The sequence below is a fragment of the Glycine max genome, chromosome 9, assembly GCF_000004515.6.
Source record: "Glycine max cultivar Williams 82 chromosome 9, Glycine_max_v4.0, whole genome shotgun sequence".
NCBI classification, from domain to species: Eukaryota; Viridiplantae; Streptophyta; class Magnoliopsida; order Fabales; family Fabaceae; genus Glycine; species Glycine max.
Genome location: NC_038245.2, coordinates 43,874,679 through 43,896,729, shown reverse-complemented (window position 1 = coordinate 43,896,729; position 22,051 = coordinate 43,874,679). Strand labels below are relative to the sequence as shown.

Here is a 22,051-nt window from a genome sequence, read left to right as displayed (position 1 = left end):
CCTCTTCAATAATTAACTTCCCATACGATACGAAGCCTTTTATTTATTTATTTTCTTTTTCATGTTCACACCCCCCACGTGCTTATTATTGCGTGGCACTTTCACCTCACAAATTTAATCGACACATAACATAAACAATAAATAAAACGCGGCCATGTGGGGTTAACTACTTGGGCCGTTTTATGGGACCCACCATGGCCACGCCATTCACCTGCACAATATTATTAGTGTTTTCTTTCCTTTTTTATTTTTTCTTTTCTCAAACTTACAAGTTACACATATCTCCATTAATCAATTCAATGTTATAGCTTTTGATCCCAAAGATACGTCGCTTAAAGAATTACCCTATTTGTTAGTATTCTTTTAAAGTAATGAAACACTTTTTTTTAAGCTTCACCCTTATCCGAAACCTTTCTTAAATAAACTAAAAATTATGTAAGAATTCGTTAAGCTTTTTTAAGAAAATATTTATACAAATAAATAAATTTTACATTAAATAAGGTTATTTTCTTAATTTTTATTTATTTACAAAAAATATTTAAAATAAATAATTACATTTAATATGTGTTTATTCTTATGTTTGCACACATTTTAAGATAATTGATCCTGACTGAAAAAAAGGTTAAATTAACAATATTTCAAATAGAAATTTAAACGTGACCTTTAATGTTTTGAAAACGTAAAAACCTATTAATATATTTACTATATAAAGAAAGTAAAAGATGATTACCAAAAAAAAAAGTAAAAAATTAATAAAGGAAGGTTAAAATTCAAAATTATTCTTTTATATTATTATTTATATTTTTTTATTGATTTTTATGATAATTATTTTAAAACTCATATTATATAAAATGATTTATCTTTAATAATACTTTATTGTTTTGAAAAGAAAAAGCAAGAAAGAAAATACTGAATTCTGTGTGTCTATTTTGTTTAAAAAAATCTGTTTTTATTTTTGAAATATGTTTATGTAATTTAGGAATAAAAAAAAGATGAGTCAGTTGATTGGTTCCTTTCATACATATACTATACTCCTCCAAGCACCAATATTCTTTGTCTCTGTAAAAACTCTTGTCTTTCTCTCTCTCCCGAAGATAAGGCAGAGAAGAGAAGGAGAGAGGCTTGTACCTGGAGAGAAAAGAGGAGACAATAATACATGGGGAAGCAGGGTCTAAACACGGTGGAGCAACAATCTGTGGCACCGACAGCATCCAAGTTTCCGTTGAGCTTTTGGGAAGCCACGGTGGCTTCAACGGTGGCGCTGGTTTTTGCGGTGGGTCTTCTCGGCGTGTACCTCACCATGCCCGATTCCGATTACAGCTTCCTTAAACTCCCTCGTACCCTCGAAGACCTTCAACTCCTACGGTAATGTTCCAACCAACATTCCCCCCCTTTTTTTTGTTATACTATTTCACGTGAATTTGAAAAGAAAAAAAAAAAGCAACCTTGGCATCGTTATAGCTTGTTGGGGTGATACCCATCAACTTTTCACGATGATTGATTCGTTGCAAATGTGATTGATGTTTAAATGAATGCTCAAATTGTCAATTTGGGGGTTCATTCCGTTGAAAAGATCTTACTTTTAACCGGGATTTCTGTCAAATCACGGTGATTGCACAAAATCGTGATTTTGGGAATGTGGTGCATAAGGGTTCTGTGTAAATAGGATTTGGAAATTTAAATTTTGGTCTTCCTTTTCTCTCTTCTAAGTTTTATCGCTTGAAAAAGCAGATCTGAAAAGGGTATTTGGGTTTCAGGGGATCCAGGAGCTTGGAATGAGTATGACAATATTAGGTTTGTTATTATTCATAGGTGCTATTCTGTTAGTAATAATTAATTGAGGATTGGGCTTTGAGTCAACAAGCTGGCCTCTTTACTTGCAAGTTGCAGGTGTTTATTGGTTGATGGTTCACGTGCTACACTGATAGGGTTCCATTAATGACAGCTACTGTAGTTTACAGTTAGTCCTAGGTTCTAACTTGTTTTCATTTTTTTCTTTTTTTGAAAACTTGTTTTCATCTTTAATAAATAAAAAAATACAGTAGTTTCAAGTTTCAACCCCAACTAACTCTTTGTGCGGCTGTGGCTGAGATCAACCGATATTTATTTTTAGGGTTCCATCGTGTTTGACTTGCGAGTATGAGCCTTGGTACAAAGGTAAGGTTTTTTTTTTTTTTTAATTTTGTATCACCGTAATTAGGATTTCAGAATCCCAGTCATACGCCAAAGTATATCCACAAGTTTCGGTCCTCAACTCCATCATATGGGAGCCTTGTGAACTGTGTCACCCTTTTGTTGTGTTTGACTTGCTTCAAATTGGATAATAGTACACACTACACAAGGCATGTGTTTTTGCATCAAATCAATGCTACTCATCATAGAATTCCCACAACTCACATGCACTGATGTTTAAATACCACCACTTGGGGTGGTTAAATGGAGAAGAAAAGAGACTATATGACGCAGCTTTTTAAATTTCTACCAGATTTTACAAACCTATTGATGCAATCCTCCCTAGGAAGGGACCAATCACTAGAACCATGAGCAAGAGGCTCCAAGAAGATTGGGCTAGAGCTGCTGAAGAAGGCCCTAGGGTTCTCATGAACCTTAGGGTAGATTTCTGAGCCCATGGGCCAAGGTTGGGTCCAATTATCTTTGTACATATTAGACTAGGATGTCATTATATTTGGTCTTTGTATATAGGGCTCCATATTGTAGGTAGGGTACCCTAGAAATATAGGATTTTTCAGCCCTTGTATTTTTGGGCACCTAGACTAGTTTTTGTATTAGGGGTAGTTTTGTAATTTCACATGCACTAAGTGGATATTTGATGTGTGTGATTGGAAATAAATTTAATTGAATTGGTAGAAGCCCAATCCAATTAAATTTTAGAGGGGGAGGTGAGCATTTGCTTACTACACCCCATTGCCACATCATATAGTCACACTTTGTGCATGTCCTTCATGCTTTTCATGCCTCATGACACCTAAGCACACTTAGTGGAGAATCTTGTAATTGATCTTGGATTAGTGGGCTGAACCATAACTAAAATTCACTAATCATAATTAGTGAAATTTTGGCTCCAAAGTTTGGCTCCACAAATTCAATTTCAAATTCAAGTGAAATTTGAATTTCCCTCCAATTTTGTGTGACACTTAGGCTATAAATAGAGGTCATGTGTGTGTATTTTTTTCAACTTTGATCATTTGAATATTAACTTCAGATTTCAGAGCTCCTTTTGAGCACAAAATTTCGTGCTCTTCTCTCTCTCTCCCTTCATTCATCTCCTTCTTCCTCCAAGCTCTTATCCATGGCCTCCTATGGTGGTGAGCTTCTTCTAGACTCATCTTCTCCTTGAAGTGGCGTCTCCTCTCTCTCTTCCTTCTCCATTCCGCTGCCATTTATCTTCCAAGAAGCAAAGGAATCCATTGATGAAGAAGATCCTAGGCCTACAAGCTCCAATGGAGCTTGCATCACCTATAGTATATGTTTTCTCAATCATTTGATCTACAGTGGGATCAGGCATTAAATGATGGAATCTACTATGTTTTTGAGACAGTCTATTGACTTTGCTTTCCATTTCAATATGTGGATACAATTTCTCCTCTCTTTTTCAAATGTATGGGGTCATCACCTATGTAGAAATGGGAATGTAGTGGATCCGGGAAGTTGACAAATGACAAATATAAAATTGTGCAATGCTTTATCTATCTTTCATTTATTTTTGTAGAGATAACCTTGAGAGCTATACAAGTGACTACACTGCACAAGTCTTGGTGGGGTACTGCGTGGTTTATATTTTCATGCAGACTTTCATGATTCCAGGGACTGTGTTCATGTCATTGCTTGCTGGAGCACTCTTTGGAGTCTTTAAAGGTGTGGCTCTGGTTGTGTTCACTGCCACAGCAGGAGCTTCTTCATGCTATTTCCTGTCTAAACTTATTGGACGACCTATTCTCTCCTCTCTGTGGCCTGAAAAGTTGAAATTCTTCCAAACCCAGGTTTGTTTTTGTTTTAACTTCCCATCACATTGGATTTGAATTTGATTTAATCTAAGAAGCATGGAATTCAATTTTCTACTTTTATTATCCTCCAGGTGGCTAAAAGAAGAAAGGGTTTGTTGAACTACATGCTTTTTCTAAGACTGACTCCGACCCTACCCAACACATTTATTAATTTTGCTTCACCAATTGTGGATGTGCCTTATCATATTTTCTTCTTGGCAACTGTTATTGGACTAATACCTGCTGCTTATGTCACTGTCAAGGTACGTAGCTATCAAAATAATAATTTTTATTTAGAAATGTTATTTATATTTTATAATAAAAAGAGAGAGAGGAAAGAGAAAAGTGAGATGTAATTAATGATGTGATAGAGAAAAAAAATGTTATTGTACAGATTACACATGTTGGGTAATTCCCTCTGCCCTTCCCTTTTGAAAAGGGTCCTGTTATCCTAATGAATCATATAAATTTTGATTATGAGTTTTTGTCTTTTTAATTATTAAACTAGTATATCTTAAAAAGAATATTTCAATTGTCACCATGATTGTACTTGAGTTTCTCGTTTTCTCGTTCAGGCTGGGTTGGCTCTTGGAGAGTTACAATCTGTGGGTGATCTTTATGATTTCAACTCAATTGCTACATTGTTCCTCATTGGTGTAGTTTCAGTCACACCCACACTAATAAGCAAGAACGAATCATAGAATTTCAGAAGCCAAGAACCTTTGTGAATGAAGCCCATATTCTCCTGACAGCTCAGTATTTGTACAGATCTCCAAAACAAAAAAAGGAAGAAGAAAAAAAGAATTGCATTGTGATTCTCTGCTAATAGATTTATTGCAAAATGCTGCAGTAGTTCAAGACAAGCATATGATTGGTCGGATCTGTGCCAGTGGCAAGAAACGACGTTTGGCTGAATTAGTTATGTACATTGTTCATGAGTTGATTTGTGTAAAACATTTACTTATTGAATGATGGTAGTTGCTTTGCCATGTTTTTTACATGCACAAAAGATGTTTTCCCTGATCTCTCCTATCATTGGGTAACTTTGGTTACACGAGTTACTCTTCCACTTTCAGTATTTCGTTTTACAAAATTAGGTAGTTTTTAGAACTAAAGACCAGCTCTTAGTTGGAGTACCATTGGAGTTGGGGTGGGTTATTTGGCTGTCATGTGAAATGATTCTCATACAAGGGCATCCATCTCTCATGAAGCAATTCAATTAAAATCATGGGAGTTGCTACACTATATTTTATTATATTTCATTTTTTGGTGTGATGTTATATCATCTTTCTAATTTCAAGCAATTTAATTAATTTTTTTTCTTCAAGTAAGGGACTACTCATGAAAGTTTTTAAAATGGTCTCCATAATATATTTCATTTATTTATTTTTATTATTCATCTTAATTTTAATTTAATATATTAATTTTTTATTCATAATTTAATATATTAATTGAGATTATATTGATTAGAATCTATAAAAAAAATACAAAGAAGTGAAATTGGAAGAATTGTGAAAAAATGTTATAAAAACTAATTATTTATATCTTGAAATTTAACCGTTAAAATGTATTGTTTATAACATTATTTTCACTGTATATGTAACTTTAATTTTTAATGTTAAAATTGTTGCATTTTGAGAGAAAGATGACAACGGTCAATTAGATAAGTGAGAGAGATGGCAACGTTAATTTGTACTATATTGGAGATGACAACTATGTGAGAAAAATGCCAAATGGTATTTATAGCATCATCAACAAAATTAGGTATGCTCTCGTGATTTTTCCTATCTTTTAGGTTGCACATCAGTTAACTTTCATTTTCAATGTAAAAAATCTGGCCGAGTGTTTCATTTTACACTGTTACACGCTTCATGTAAAAGGGTCACCGGTGTGAAAACTGAAATGGGTCCTAGGCATGTATCAAGAAAAGCAAAGGGTTTATAGATACTTAAAAAGTCCCTTGTGTAGCTGAATCGATTAAGCTCTAAAATATAGTGATTTTTGTTCATGCGTGAATTAATCCTTCACAATAGGCTATCCCTTTCATATTTCTTCATCTCTCCTTCCTTTCGTAAAGTTTATCACCTCTTCTAGAAAAGGCAATTCCCCAATGCCTTCATTTATTCTTCTATCTTTTTGGATCGGGTATGGAAATAAAGAATACAAATAACTGAATTATAGGTTTAGAAAATGAAGTTATTTTTCACTGCCTACCAATCCATTCAGATGATAAAATGATAAAATTAAATTCACCTGAATTCATTGTCATATTGAAGTGTAAAACAATATAAGAAAAAAAGATAAGGAGAAAAGAATTGACGAATGCTCCTTTCCAAGGCAGGAAATGCTACAAGCTTTAACAAGGCCTAATAGTGGAAGTTGCAACCTACCAATAAGAGCATACTATAAACTAAAATTACACAACAAATTTAAAATAAAATGAAGAGAAACGATAATGTTAAATCCTTTTAAATGAGTAAATTGTATCCCTATCCACTGATTTTTCTTAATTCTTCACCATTCGCTGTCAAATGTGCCTTCAAGTCTGCTGAGAACATTGCCTTAAAACCATGCCAGTGTTGACAAACTATTTTCACTATCAACGATTAGAGCCAAATTCTAACCAGAGCTAACAAATCCCTTACATAAGAAACATGCTACCTGTTCTTTTTTACTTTCCTATTACGTAGGGTGCTGTCTGGAGTACGACTATCAAGCTTGCGTTTCATCCCTGCTTGTTTTGGTAGATCACTCTCCTTGCCCAATTTTGCTTTAGCCTTTCTGGCAGCTACTGAAGGTCTTTTTGTCATGCGTTCTTTTGGTTTTTCTCCTCCTTGGATTTTCTTGTGCACATCAGATTTGGTTGCACGTAGACCCTGATAAGATGCATTGGTTTTTCTGTTTGACTTTGACATGTTATTACTGCTTGATGGAGACCGTGAAGCCACAGAAAACTCCTTTGCAGGGGTACTAGGAGCATGTGCTAATGGGTATGGCCTTTTTGCAGGGGTACTAGGAGCATGAGCTGATGATGGGTTTGGCCTTTTAGACGGGGTAGCATCAACTTTGGCATGAGAGAGTCTCAACTCTCGGTCACGAAGCTTCAAGTTCCGTTTCTTAACAACAAATTTAGCAGCTTCCTGCATTTACAATACATAACTTTAATAATATTTATCAATAGAGTCACTAGGAATAAGTCATTCTTTATGCCGTTTTTTCATTTTCATGCAGTAACATTAACTTTGATAACAACCTACCATGTCTCAATTAATACCCGGTCAAAACACCATTTTTAATATTAACACAACACTATGGTTTTATGCCAGTAACAACTTGAGGAGTTAACAGTGTAAACTAAAGAACAATTTATTGCATAAAGAAAAGCCATCACAAGTTAGTAATCACCATATGCTACCCTAAAATGATCCTTCTCTATAAAGTCACACATACACGCACTAAACTACACTTCGGAGTTCGGACTTGAGCAATGAAAGCCAATTGAGGGTCATTACTCATCACCCCAAATTAACCTATATATAAAATGGAAAGTGTATTGAAATTATGCTAATTGCAATAAGCAATCAGTTTTTCTCATTATTTTTGTTTCTCCTAATTGCCCAATCTAATTTTAAAAAACTGTGGAGCAGGAATATGTAAGCAAGTAAAATTTATTTCAGATACAGATTAACAAAAGAACTAACAATTACAGTGGTTTCAAACCCTTGCACTGCAAGTCCATCCACACCAATTTTGTCAAGTTTAAGAGGTTTCTTCATTGTAAGAAAATGTCCTAATGGGTGTCACTCATTGTTAGCTGTTAATAATGATATATTTTAGTTTTTAACATTTGCTAGTGAGTGAGAGTGTTAGTGCGTGTTTGGATGTGCACTTGTAAAATTCATTCGAGATCAACATGATTTTATAAAATTGATTTTAAGTAAACAATTTTAAAGTAACGTGATTTTTGTTTTAATACACATCTTAGAAAATTCATTTTCACCAACGAAAGCAAAGCACATGATAACATCTATTATAACATAACATATTTGAACTAATATAAAAGAGCCTGTAGTAAGAAATTTTGTGAAAACATACTATTCAAGAACCTGAACAGCATACCTTGGTTTTAAATAGCACATAAGCAATACCCTTTCCAACATTAAGATGAGGATCTCGAACAACTCTGACAGCTTCTATACTTGATTCCAGGTTGGATATACCACAAAATAATTGATAAAGCTCTTCATCCTGCAGAAAAGGATCACATGATAGATCCATTAGACAACAATGATGCAATTATGTGACCTCAAATATAAAACTCTCTTTAGAAACACACCTTCACATCAAATGGGAGGTTGCCCACAAAAACAGTTCTCTTATCATCATAAAGTGGAGTACTCTCCCCTTTATGTTTCTTGCGGGGTGGGCATGCCCTATCAACACGAATGTGATTTCCTTCAACCTACAGCCAGATGAATAAACAATAATATTTAAAAACTGTCAACTGCAAACCTTCAGAAAAGAAAATACAAGGTAAGCACCATATTTGATTTTGATCCAATCCAACCCAACTTAGAGAAACAAGAGAATACCAGGGACATGTTGTGTGACAAAGAAGCCTGTGCCGATTGCTCTGTTTTGAAAACAATGTATGCATGAACACTGCAAAAATCACAATACTTGTCAATTAGAAACACAAGAAAATGTATCCTTTACACGGAAAAAAGCTTGTATTCTTATCAGACTTACTACAAGTCACTTAAGACCACTTTGCAAAATAAAAATACATGAAAGGAGTGTTTACAGCTCTCCTTGATATGAAATAAAGAAATAAAAACAACGTAATGATTTCTCCAAGCCCAAAACGAACAGGTTTTACCTTTCTATTGAATCCATAGAATCATTTCAAATTTCAAATCAAATGACATATACAGAATAACCGCATTCTCTACAAACAATTAACAATATTCTCATTAATCATTCAATTCAGAACCATTACCTATCAGCAGCATCGTTTATTTTCTTCGCAAGGATAGCTCCCTTTCTAGGTTTCTTGGTCTGGTTCATCATGAAAAACAAGCAAACACAAAGTTATCATCCCCAAAAAAAAATTGAAACTTTAATAGTAGAAAACACACACGTGAAAAGGGGAAACCTACATCTTGTATTGGGACAGAACGAATCCTCACAGACTCAACCTCACCAAACTTCTTAAACTCCTTCAAAAGAGTCTTCTTTTTCACCTTGAGAGGCAAATTCCCAACGAAAACAGTCCTTAAGAGTTTATCCTCATCATCAAAACCCTCCTTTGAAACCATCATATCAGCTGGATCATCCAACGTCTTCCTCTTGATCCCAACGGTTTTATTCTCAAGCCCTTCCTCCACAATCCCATACTTCTTCTCCTCCCAATCTTTCTCAACTTCGCCCCTTTTCCTTTTCCTCTTCCCACTCGCTTCTGCACCCACAATAAGGTCTTTTCCTTCGTCGGAATCGCGTTTCCTCTTCTTCTCCGATTTATCCGAAGCTTCGATTACGGAAACAACGGTATCGATGGCTGGGGCTGGGGTTTTGTCCGTTTTTTCCTTGTTCCTCTTCCGCTTCTTTTCCTCGCCGGAATCGGTGTTCACGGGGTGGTCGCCGTCGTTAGGGTTCTGAGTGCGGTTTGTTGAGTCGGAAAGTGGAGTAGGTTTTCTTCGAAAGGGGTTGTCATCGGAAAATAGAGAGGCGGCGGTGGTTGCGGTGGTCCGTTCCGGCGCGATGGCGAAGAGCTTGCTGAAAATGCTGGAAGGTGTTGAAACGGTGTCGGTTTGGGAGGATTGTTGTAAGTCCTTTTGTTTCCTCTTACCCATTTCGTTAATTGGATTGGGACGAAGGAATTGGAAATCGGTGATGGAGTTGTTCTAAAAAACAAGAGTTTTTTCAAGAAACCCTAGAATCGGTTTAAGTTGGAATGGAAGGAGGGAAGGTATATACAATTGCCAGTAGACAACTTCAAAAATATTTTTTCACAGACAAAGAAGAAAACCCCTTGAAAGCATCAAATATTTTTTATTGTTATTTCTACCAACAAAGATGCTTCAATTATTATTTATTTATTACTGTCAAAAAAATTATTATTTATTATTGAAATATTATTCATTAATAAATGTATAGATTAATTGGCGGCTGAAAAACTTATCAACAAAATATATATAATATATGAATTTGTTGTCATTTAATAATTATTATACATGATAAATTTTTATAATAATTATTTTAAAAGTTAAATTTAATTTTATTGTTTAATAAAATTAATTTTTTTACATTAGCAATCCATGTTATTAACAAAAATTAATAACAGGCTATTAATTTGTGTGTCATATGTTTGTGTGAATTGATATTGATAAATGATAATTTAATTATTATAATGAGTTTGAAATAACATAAAAAAAAATTAGTTACAACTTACAAATATCATATTTTTCGGTAAAGGCGTTTACAGCACTCATGCTCCTGTGCAATTAAGCATCAATAGCAAAACAACAATGACAAGTTTAATGAGTGTGATTGAGAATCATAAAATCTACAAAATTATAATTATTTTTTAATATTTTAAATACTACAAATAGTTGCCTAATAAAAAATTAAAAATAGTATTTTTTTAATCAAAACTAAACAAATTGTAAACATAGTAATTATTTCCTTGAAATAAACCCTAAACCCTAAAAATAGTAATTACTCCCTTGAAATAAACTATATTAAACATGTATTAAATAAAATATTTTTAAAGTTGTTTAAACTTTTAACTTAACTGTGTCTGATCTTAAGTTTATAATTTACAAATTTTTTTATTATTGTAATTTTTAATATATTTGTAATGTCTTTTTATTTTAAATATATATTTATCTTTGTGTTGGTGCGTTTTTATGTGCGTGCATGAGTATGTGTATGCTTGTAAGTATATTTATATGTATCAATAAGAAATTAAATTAAAAACAAAAAAATTGAAACATATTGTTATATTGAAAAAATATTTTTAAAACATATATTTATATTAAAAATAAATGATTTTGAATTTTTATATTTATACTAAAACTATATTAGAAGAACTTAACTTATATACAATTAATTAAAGTTATTTAAGTAATTTCAAATTACAAATACTTGTAAGTTTAGATTATTATCTACTCACACCTCGTTAATAAATAAATAGAATAAAAAATGATTTGTCTTGCCCTTATATTATTTATGATGTATATTCAATATTTTTAAAAAAATGATAATTGAATCTTTAAATAGTAATACTTTCTTTGTTCCAAAATATAAGTCGTTTTAGAGAATAAAAAGAATTGTTCCAAAATATAAGTTATTTTACAAAATCAATACTACATTAAATATATTTTCAAAAATTACTCTCAATCAATAGTTCATGCATTAATACAACGAATTTTTTAAACTCATTTTTTTAAGTCATTAGTATTTACTCATGCATTTATATCATTGATCAATTCTAAAAACCATTTGTTTTTTCATATCTGGCACAAGATAATGGATACTTTTTAATTAATTAGGTGAAGTGAAAAGATCTTAGTCCATAAGTTTGTATAAAAATTTGTTATTATTAATGAGAATTTTGTGTAGTAAGAGTAAATGAGTAAAAGTACTATTTAATTAGACATAAAAGAGTATTTTAATAAATTCAACAAATTAATTATTTTTCTTAATGCATGTGTAATAACTTTAAATGACTTATATTTTAAAACAGATAGAATATTAATTATCTTAATTAACAACTTGAATATATTAATTATCTTAATTATTCTTTTAATATATCAATTGTTTAAATCAAGTATGATAGATTTAAGCAAATAAACAATATCAACATTTTTTAAGTAAATGAATTTGTTCTTAATACTAATTCTTTTTTAAAAAAATTATTAAATGAGAAGATATATTATTATAGGGTAATCATAATATTTCCCAGAATGTGATTCCTAAAAATATAACATGAAACTTTGAAATAAACATTCTAAATAAGTTAATTCATTCCTTTTTTTTCCATGCTTTGATTGAATTTTATTTTGTTTGTTTTAACAATAAATAAATAAATTAATTACACACGAGCTAATTTCACACATGTGCAAACATACAAAGTCAGTAACTCTGTTTTATATAATATATAGATAAATATCGATGTAAATATATTATTTGCATATTCAACATTTAAAAAAACAATTGAATCTTTAAATCATGATATTAACTATCTTAATTACTCTTTTAATATATCAATTGCCTAAATCAATGATGGTAGGTTTAAGCAAATAAATCATACCAACCTTTTCTTTTAAGTAAATGAGTTGGCCCTTAAAAATATATTTTTTTTAAAAATATATTAAATGAAAAGATATATTGTTGTGGGTTAGTCATAATGTTTCTCGAAATATGATTCCCGGAAATATAACATGATACCTTGAAACATAAAGTTGTTCATGGGTTGAATTGGGTTGAATTTGACTAAACTCGTCACTCAACCGATCACGGGTTAGATTGAGTTTATGATTTTTATTTTTTTACATACCTGATCCACTTTAACCTAGTCATAAACAGATTGGGTGAGGTTGGGTTAATCGGGTTTTAATCTTTTAAAAATTATTTCTTATTTTGTAAAAATTATTTTTTTAGAATAATAATTGATTTTTGTCAAATTGTTTGTAAGTATATGATGACTAAATAAACCAAAAAAATATCAAATTGTGTCAATATTTGACTAAAGAATTTATGATTTCAATACTAATATAATATTTTATTTTATATAAAAATAAAATATTATATTAGCATGAGAAAACATAAATAAAATTAAGACAAAAATAAAAAAAAATTAATAAAATTACGAGTGATTTGATTTAATAAATTATATGAACTAAAAATTAATGTATTTTCTATTTAATAATTAATTTAATTATATGATATAAGTTAGGTCGGGTAGGTTTGGGTGAAGAAAAAAAAATCTATTATTCTACCCATGTATGATTATGTCTTGATTGGTTTAAGTCAGATCCAACTCAAATACTTAAAGAATCCAAATAAATATAATTTGGTTGGGTTGGGTCAAGAGTTGGCCCAGATTTGTAAAAATCTCTATAACCCTATTGAAACAAATGTTTCAAATAAATTATTATTTTTTTATTTTTTTCATTGAATTTTATTTTGTTCGCTTTAATGGAAAAGATAAATTAATCATGCAAGACCTAATTTTATCATTGTTTGTCACGGGAGTAACTATATTATCTATGATAGTCCTACTTAACTTGAACACATTTTTTTAATGTTATGTTATTGGTTTTAAAAAAACAGTGTTATTAATATGTTATCCATATTGTAAAACTTACTTTAATTCATTTGAGTAAAATATTGAATTTGAGTATTGTGAATAGAAAAATATGATTGAAAAAGAAAATCTTACTAAAAATGAGTTTATCAATTTTGTTTACCACCTCTTTTAACCTAAGGTAATGTTAAAGTTTACACCAAGTGGTGTTTGAGTTGGAGTTTTTTACTTCTTTGGGCAAATTTACTTACTATGAATATAATACACAACATGTTGATTTTCTCTCTCACGTTAAACATAAAAGTGCTCTACGCAATTGTAACTTGAAAAATGAGAGACTGAACTGTGTTATTGTAAAAAGAAAATCAAGCTGTTAAAAAATAACTTCTGAAATAAAAAAAAATCACAAAAACGAATTTTCAAAAACCGAGTAAACACTCATCCCAATTGGTTATGTTCGTGTTTTTCTTCAATTATATTATCAAATGGCATCAGACAAGTGAAATAAAACAGTGTGTGTATGCTGTCATCCATTAAATTGGACAATTGAAATATAGCATTCCCTTTCCCCACTGGAAATGATATGCGACGAATTAAAAGACCGGATAATCATAGTAATTTATGTTGTGGCCTCTGAAGCATGGTACTCTTAAAAGCATAGGTACGGCTAAAATCATGTCTTACACGTACGGGTACGGATACCTGCCCAAAAAAGACTTCAAAGAAAAAATGGATACTTTTTTTGGTAAATATTGATTACGTATCCAAGTTCAATAATTAAAAATATTATCCTTTTATAAAAAAGAGTAAGAATTATAAAGAGAATGAGCACTAAATGTAAAATATTGGCGGAAATAAATGAGATCCAAGATTGAAATTGCTGATTTTTTTTATGAACCAGATTTGGAGATATTTCTTTTCATTTATTGTGAAAAAAAATATGAAATTAAAACTTTTATGTGTGATATCATGATTATGCTTAAGTGTCATAAATTTTAGTCGAACATTTATTTATTAATAGATGCTTTTTTGAAGAATCTAAAATCGTTTTATATTATAAATTATGCTTATATTTGTTTTTTTATCATTTATAAAATATAATCCCACTTATATTAAATTCTATTGTTAATATATACATATTTTATTATTTTTTTAAGAATTTGTATTACCCTAATTTTTTAGAAAATCTCCCGATTACCCTAAATTTTTAGGAAATTTAGTATCCGTATCCATGAATCATAGGTTGTGGCTCACATTATTTTTGTCTGCAATAAAAAGGGAGCTGAGCTGAATTGATAAAGACAAAGGCAGATATTTTTCTAAAAGGTCGATATAATTAGTTTTTTAACAAAATCTTACTTTCTTTCTTAAATAGTTAAATACATCGTAAAATAATACTTAAAAAAATATTAGAAATTATGATAAATAGTTTTTATATATTGAAAATTCTTTAAATTAGAATCTGAAAGTTAGTAAAATGTCATCAATTGATAGACTAAATTGATAAATATTTTATAGAATTTTATCTGGGGACTAAATAAGAGAAAAAATATACTTAATAGACTAATAAATTAGTGATTTATTTTTAATTTCATTTTATACCTAGTTATTTCGTCTTTATCTCACATTCATCCATCCCATTCTTTTTCTCATCTCGTTTTAGTTTTTATGTCTTTATTTGTTATATTTATCATTTTCGTGTCCTTTATTTGTTCTTTCTATCTCGTTTGTTTTTTTCATGCACTAAAAAGTAGAGGTTACGTACAACATTTTCCTTACTTAGTTAATCTAGTGTAGCTGCAATGAAAGGAGGGATGAATTGAGAAACCTAATACACAGAGGCAGATATTTATTTATCTAAAAGGTCAGTCAGCAATATATAATTAATTTACTGTAGCTGCAATGAGAGGAATGCTGAATTGGTCAGATATTTTTCTAAAAGGTCAGCATGGTCGTATAAAATTACTTAATCACTGTAGTTTGATTAGATGTTTTTTCTGTTCAATTGTAGAAATGGTAGGTCCGATTTAATCTATTTGATAGGCATATTGCTGTCTCTATACTAGCTAAGCAGCTTGAAAGCCTAATCCAAAATTAATTTGGATTTGTATCTCAAAAAAGCACTTGCAAGTTGTAATTACGCACGCTAAATATGTTCCAAACAATAAATAGGAATTAACCCTAGTTACTATCTTTTTAACAGCAGAATCCATGCTTTCCCATTGTAGAGCAGTTTGGCGAACAGAAATAAGAGCTTTTCAGTATTGTTCCCGTATGTCAAAGATAATTTATAAACACCTTTTATTTTTAACTTATCAAAGCGTCTTTAGACCAATGTCAAAACGATCACAATATCTTAGTTGCGGTGACTCCAACTATATATAGAGTATAGTCTACTTGAGGTTGCAATTTAGAGACGGAAACTGCATAAAAACTGATTACAGTTGATGAAAGTGATTAGCCAAAACGTTAAACTTATTCTTGGTTACCAACTAAAAACACTTATCTCAACCCATGACAGAAACAGATTCCGGACAAATTAACCTTAGCTACAAAAAGCGATTTAGCTGGTTTATAAAATCCAGAACAACAAGAACGCCACGTACACCAATAATCTATCTACATTGAATCGATGCAATTAATTAATGAGCAACCAAGATTAAGTGGTAAGTAAGGAAAATTAGGACTGCATTAACAAAACTTTACAACTCGGTAGACTAATAATATCATCATAATACCGCAAAGAGTTACATGTACAAACAAGTTACAATTACATGGCACAGGCTGTAGAAGGAACAAGAAGGAACGAAAAGGACACACAGAGGGTTTCGCTTTCAGTTCAGTCTCTCATCTTCTAGTGTATGGCCTTTTTTTGTAGCTTACGGTTGGTTAGATACATCAAACAAACGAGAACATTACTATTGTATTGTTACGTCAAAAATTAATATATTACAATAATTTTTAATTATAATTTATGAATTTTTTTCAATACACACTTGGATAGCAAAATTAAAACTAAAAATATTTAATTGTTACAGGAAAATTACAATAATCTTAACTTTAAAAAAATATTATTTCTCTCATTTTTTTCATAAATAGTTTTCTTGTTCGTTGACATTCAACTACATATCGCATGAAAGATCTGATAAGTTAAATTAATCAAGCAATACTTAGTAACAAGTAAATGAAATAAAATATAGAAAAATGTATAAGAATGAATTGAAAAAAAAGACCCTAATTCCTTTAGATTTTGTATCATTGTTACATCATCCGTAATAACGGTTCCCCAAATCCTTTAATTTCCATTCTCAATTTTTTGGTCTCCTATAAATAGATAATTTTTCTGATAGTTGGACAAATCATAATGAAAGAAGAAATATAAATGAAATAGTGGAGAGGGAGTGATTTTCCAATCTTAGTTAATGGATCAATTTTAATATGTATACTGCTCTGTTATTGCGGTAGAAATTAATTTATTGAGATACAAGTGAGGAAGAAAGTAAAACCACCAAAAAATTCCAAAAAAAATAAAGATTAAAGAAGAATAGTTATTGTTACTACTTTAATATAATTAATGATAAAATAATCTAAAAAATACAAACAACAAAATAATTACACAAAGTTACATCTCTTTATATATAAGTATAAATTATTATAACTAAGGGAAGAGAGTCACTCTGTCTCTCTATCTATTTTAAATAAAAATAAAATAAAAGAAAGAAAAAGAGTTTAGAAGTTAAACAAAATAAGGAAAAGGAAGTAACTAATAAAAAGTAGTGAAATATTTGTTAAAAAAATAAACTAATGAAAAATAAAATTGTCTAAAAAATGTATATGAGTTACTTTTCATTCGTGTAACGCCAATTAGAAATATAACACGCATGTGGCATATTCTTGAACCCCCTAATAAGTTAACTACATTAATTAAAAAGCAGCGATCATCTCCGTCGCCGTTATCTCCGTCACTCCTCCGTTAACAACTTCTTCTTCCTCCTCCGCTTCCCACATGAAGTGCGCATACGATCCCAGAACCGTACTGCATAGTAAAATAATAATAGAAACAATTATTAATTATTATCGTTATTCTGTGTTTGGCTAAAATGTGAGATTGATTAGTATCATACCAATCATTAGGAGCGGCGTGAATGGCTTGGTCAAAGTAAGATTTGGCTCTGTCTTCGTCCCTCTGCGTTTCCCAAATAAGCGTTCCGTAGAGAGAAAGCAATTCGCCATCGCCAGGGTTCGCGAGAATCGCTCTTCCGTAATATTCCTCTGCTCTCGCCGTGTCTTTCTCCACCTGTCAAAATTTCAAATCGTTCACTCTTTTTTTTTTCTTTCTTATCGAATGATTCAACGGTTTTGGTTTGTTTGAGGAACGGTTTGACGCACCTCGTGAAGAAATTTGCCGTAGTTTCTCAGCAGAAGCGCGTCCGTCGGATTTGACCTCAACATTTCCTCGTAGTACGCGCCGATTTTCATCCATTCGCGGCCGTTTCCGCCGGTGAGACATGTTCCACCGTTATCGCCGCCGTCTCCACCTCCGAATCGTAGATCCTCCGGCCGGATTCCGAGCTTGCGCGGAGCGGCGTCGGAGAGGAATTCCTCTTCGTGAGGCACGATCGGCGGGAACGAGCGCGATCCGGTTCGGTTCAGATCCCGGCGAACGCCGAAATTCTCGCCGTCGCGCTCCGACGAGAATCTGCGGGGGTTGGAGTGGGAAGAATGCATGGAAAGCCTGGGAGAATGAGCGAGACTCTTGTCGGCGGCGGCGAAGGAGGCTTGGCGCGTGAGTGAGACTCGCGGTGAAGCGGGGAGGAGCGTGTTCTGGACCGGCACGGAGCCGGTTCGGATGAGAGAAGCTCTCATAGTTTTGAATTGATGAGACTTTGAGAAGGTTTGAGTGTGGAAAGAAAGTTCGCTGAATCAGCCCTCACTTCTTTAAAAGTGTTCATCGATCACCCTTTATGTATCCGGTGGTTAATGGTGATGGCTAAACATACGTAATTTTCTAAACGAATCTTAGGCGTTGATCCGCTGAAATGGTTGACCGTAGTGGCCACTAGATTACGACACGCGTCCAGAGCGCACGTGCACTCCTGAATCCTGATGATGCCAAATTATATATAGTAGTAGTATTTAATTTAATTATTTAATATTTATTACTATTTTACTATACAAGTTTTATTATCTTTTCAGTGGGCAAAGGAGTAAGTTTGTCCCGCAAAGCCTGCAACTGGAAAGCCCGCTATGTAAAGTCCGTATTTTTAATGGGCTTATTTTCTCAAGTCCGCACCCATCTTGGATAGTCTGCATGTTTAACGAGTTTTATTTGACAAAAAAAAGTAATTTCTTTATTTCCAGAAAATCAACAAGTCAAATTAATTATGAAGACTAAGAAGAAAAAATATATTATTTGATAAAGTTTTTTTTCAAAATAAAATATAAATTTTGATCAATTTCAAATCATTTTAAAAATTAACTACAAATTATCTAATTAGAAAAATTATTTGTCTAAAATGGTAACATAATTTACGACTTAAGCTCCCAAAAAAACATTTTTTTACATTATGTTTATTTAATATATAATTTTATACTGAATTAAAAATATTATATCACCATTCATCAATTATTAGATCAGATAGAAAATACTTGATTTTTTTAAAATTTTATTTACACTCCTTATTTATTAGTATAATATATATTTTTATATTAAAATATAAAAGGCCCACAAGGATCCGCAAAGCCCACGGGTAAAATCCATTTAACCCGCGAGTTACGCAGTGCGGACTAAAAAACCCACAATTTAAATAAATTCAAAATATATATTAAGGTCTGTATATCATGAGTTGTTGGTTTCGCAATAGCCTACCTCTAGTCAGAATTGAAGAGTGGGTTTTTTTCTTAACAAAAGCATTCGTACCAAAAGGCCATTTTAAAATTGTTTACGAAGGAAAATCCGTTTTATTTTACTTCTTGCTTAAATTATAATTAAATGAAACACGGAATAATATTAATAGAATGAACATGGTAAGGTTAAAAACAGATTACACAGAGACTTCTAAGGTTTCGAAAGTGGCTTTTCTATGGGAGAAAGGAGCTAAAACAACGGGAAGTACATGAAGGGTGATTAAGTGTAGATATTACGCCACGTTGATAAAGAATCGCGCGATCAAAGCAAAGTGAGAGACAGGTACATTATAATTAATTTGCAAAAATGCATAGTGCAATTTACAAGTCTGATCAACTTTTTGTGAATCATGTGAATGGGGCAAGCAAGGTAGAATTGTCAAACAAGTGACAAGAGCTTCTTTTATTTTTATTTGTTTATCTTTGTGTTTGTTAATGTTTAAGGAATTTTCCGACCAATTCTGTTGCAGTAGTAACTTAATGTTTCTCAACCAAACTACACAGGGTGACCATGTTACACATTGCCTTAATGGTTATATATAGTGATTATAGGTAAATATGTTTCTTACAGATTGCCTTAATGGATCCAACAAACAGAACTGCGTGCAAATTAAGGACTTGGTTTTTCAACAGAATTTTTTTAGCCGCATATTTATTTCTTTGAAAAAGAAACGCATATAAATATTAATTATAATGAATAAATCGCAATACATACAAAATATACATCTATCAATAGATAAAAATAGTTTTCAATATGTCTTCTATGTTTATAATAATAATAATAATCAACAGAGTAATAAACCATGCAGAGCCCGTTTTGTCATGCATGCATTGCATCTGCATGAATTTTTTACTTTGGAAAGTGAGCCCCGGTAACACGTGTACTCTCTGGCCCATGTGATCTCACGTGATAGGTAAAACATTCTATAAGCCCAACGAGTGCCACTTGGCTGGTTCATTAACTAGTAAGGAGAACAGCTTTAAGGTGAGTATTATATATACTGCTCCAATCAATTAAAAAATAAGATATATTGAAATAATACTAAAGTTTGCATTAAGGTCTGTGTCAAAATTATTATATAAACGCTGTATTATATTATAAACACATATCTATTATATTATTGTTATAAAAATTGATAGCTTTAAAATATTAATATATCTAATAACTTTGTGCATCGTTTAAATTGTGTGATTGTTGTGGTAAGTATTGTTCGATTATTATTGTATATGTGAGACCACAGTATCTACCAAAACTTAAAATAAAAAATTAATATAACGGTAATTTGTGAAGTCTTTAGCAATGATCTTTTGGAGACATTTTTTTTCTATTTAAGTGGCAAAATGAAGACAATTAATATATTTTAGCGCATGGTAATACTAGGTGTATTTTTGTTAATTTAAGCTATAGAAGTGATGTTCAGCTCTTTCATTTCATTTACTATCTCAATAGATTGGAAAATAATAAACAAAATTGACGAGTAGATAGAAAATCCATACAAACTACTTAACAATCTAATTTATCTATATTGGGTGATTATTTCATCACTCAACAAGAATTTTAAGAAATAATTACTACATTTGCTTTATTTTTAAAAATAATCGATATCCCATGCATTATAGACTTTTTTTTCTATTTTTTGTGGTAGAAAGTTTTATTACGTTTCTTTTTTCTTTTTATTTAAAATAAAAGTTACATAAACTAGTAGATATTTTTGTAGAAATTATTATTTGTTAGAACTTAAATATTTAGATAATTAAAAGAAAATCAGCTCCCTTTTATGTATTTTGGATCCGTCCCTGTTCATATTTAAATAAAAGATATAATTTTAATATATTATGTATGATAAAACAAATAAACGGTGACTAACAAAAAAAGTAATACATTTTAGAAATAACTATATCAGCATAAAATTAATATTTGATAGTGTAAAATAAATAATTTAAAATAATATATGTTTTATAACTTATCACCATTTCACGGACAAAAAAATAATACAGGCAAATGGAGTTAGTCTAGGCCTAACTAAAATATTGATTGTAATTTTTATAATTCAAATATTCCTTGATTATACTATGGGCCAAACGGAGTTATTGCATCGCAGCAGGTCCAATTGAGTCATAACATAATCACCTGAGCGCCCCACCCAAATAAATTTATGAAAAGTAATTAATCTTTCTTTTTAAAATTTTTTTGTTCCAACTTTCTTTTCTATAAAAAAATATTTTTTTAAATCATATCACGAATTTATTATGATAACTTAATAAGTTACTTTATATTTATAAATTCTTATTTGAGGAACTTATTTAATTTTAGAAACTAATTTGACAACCGTATAGTTTTGGTTTTTTTAACTTGCCTGTGTTTGCTGCTGCTGATACAATTGGGCTTAGAGAAGCCCGTTTATTTGGGCTTTTAAAAGAGTTAAGTTGGGATAATAAAACTTTTCATGTTAGGCTAAAGTGTCTTTCGTCTTCTTCTTGGTTTTTGTGAGATATCCTTTAATAATAGATTAAAAATATAATTTTTGTTCCCTTATTTTTTAAAATCATTTTATTCTTTTTGTTTTTTAATGTCAAAATTATAAATTTTGTCTCCCAATTTATCTCCAATTTCAAATTTGGCCCCCCATTAATTTAATTCACAAATTTGATCTTCCTATTTTATAAAATCGTGCAATGTTTGATTCCACAGGTCACAATTGGACGTTGACCGTTAACAAGTGATGTTGTCTGTCACATGTCATGTTCTTATTGGATGATAACTGTCACGTGTCATGTTCTGATTGACTGTCCTTCCCATGAAAGATGATATGAATTGTTGTTTGAATAG

General features: G+C 31.2%; 3 protein-coding genes across 3 annotated transcripts; 1 reads left to right on the top strand and 2 right to left on the bottom strand.

The window, feature by feature from the left end:
• The first annotated feature begins 1,055 nt into the window (after nt 1-1,055).
• Nucleotides 1,056-5,025, top strand: LOC100793859 (SNARE-associated domain-containing protein). The gene is made up of 4 exons (NM_001252706.2): nt 1,056-1,365; nt 3,731-4,001; nt 4,097-4,267; nt 4,580-5,025. Exons 1-4 carry the CDS (start codon nt 1,157-1,159, stop codon nt 4,703-4,705), a joined length of 777 nt encoding a protein of 258 aa, NP_001239635.1. The 5' UTR covers nt 1,056-1,156; the 3' UTR covers nt 4,706-5,025.
• Nucleotides 5,026-6,305: 1,280 nt separating this feature from the next.
• LOC100809622 (RNA-binding protein 34) lies at nt 6,306-10,069 on the bottom strand. The gene is made up of 6 exons (XM_003533390.5): nt 9,164-10,069; nt 9,004-9,062; nt 8,597-8,666; nt 8,341-8,466; nt 8,124-8,252; nt 6,306-7,144 (listed from the first exon to the last, which is right to left on the bottom strand). The coding sequence occupies exons 1-6, from the start codon at nt 9,854-9,856 to the stop codon at nt 6,662-6,664; spliced, it is 1,560 nt and encodes a 519-aa protein (XP_003533438.1). The 5' UTR covers nt 9,857-10,069; the 3' UTR covers nt 6,306-6,661.
• A 6,993-nt stretch (nt 10,070-17,062) lies between these two features.
• LOC100809078 (uncharacterized) lies at nt 17,063-18,267 on the bottom strand. Its single transcript, XM_003533389.5, has 3 exons — nt 17,704-18,267; nt 17,439-17,611; nt 17,063-17,350 (listed from the first exon to the last, which is right to left on the bottom strand). Exons 1-3 carry the CDS (start codon nt 18,178-18,180, stop codon nt 17,239-17,241), a joined length of 762 nt encoding a protein of 253 aa, XP_003533437.1. The 5' UTR covers nt 18,181-18,267; the 3' UTR covers nt 17,063-17,238.
• Nucleotides 18,268-22,051: the final 3,784 nt, after the last annotated feature.

Excerpts from the sequence above, each read along its gene's own strand:
- LOC100793859 (NM_001252706.2), top strand. The coding sequence starts at position 1,157 with ATGGGGAAGCAGGGTCTAAACACGGTGGAGCAACAATCTGTGGCACCG. Across the intron at positions 1,366-3,730 it reads GAAGACCTTCAACTCCTACG|AGATAACCTTGAGAGCTATA; the intron begins GTAATGTTCCAA and ends TTATTTTTGTAG. Across the intron at positions 4,268-4,579 it reads CTGCTTATGTCACTGTCAAG|GCTGGGTTGGCTCTTGGAGA; the intron begins GTACGTAGCTAT and ends TTTCTCGTTCAG.
- LOC100809622 (XM_003533390.5), bottom strand. The coding sequence starts at position 9,856 with ATGGGTAAGAGGAAACAAAAGGACTTACAACAATCCTCCCAAACCGAC. Across the intron at positions 8,667-9,003 it reads ATAAACGATGCTGCTGATAG|TGTTCATGCATACATTGTTT; the intron begins GTAATGGTTCTG and ends TGATTTTTGCAG. Across the intron at positions 8,253-8,340 it reads ACCTCCCATTTGATGTGAAG|GATGAAGAGCTTTATCAATT; the intron begins GTGTGTTTCTAA and ends CCTTTTCTGCAG.
- LOC100809078 (XM_003533389.5), bottom strand. The coding sequence starts at position 18,180 with ATGAGAGCTTCTCTCATCCGAACCGGCTCCGTGCCGGTCCAGAACACG. Across the intron at positions 17,612-17,703 it reads ACGGCAAATTTCTTCACGAG|GTGGAGAAAGACACGGCGAG; the intron begins GTGCGTCAAACC and ends AAATTTTGACAG. Across the intron at positions 17,351-17,438 it reads CACGCCGCTCCTAATGATTG|TACGGTTCTGGGATCGTATG; the intron begins GTATGATACTAA and ends TTTACTATGCAG.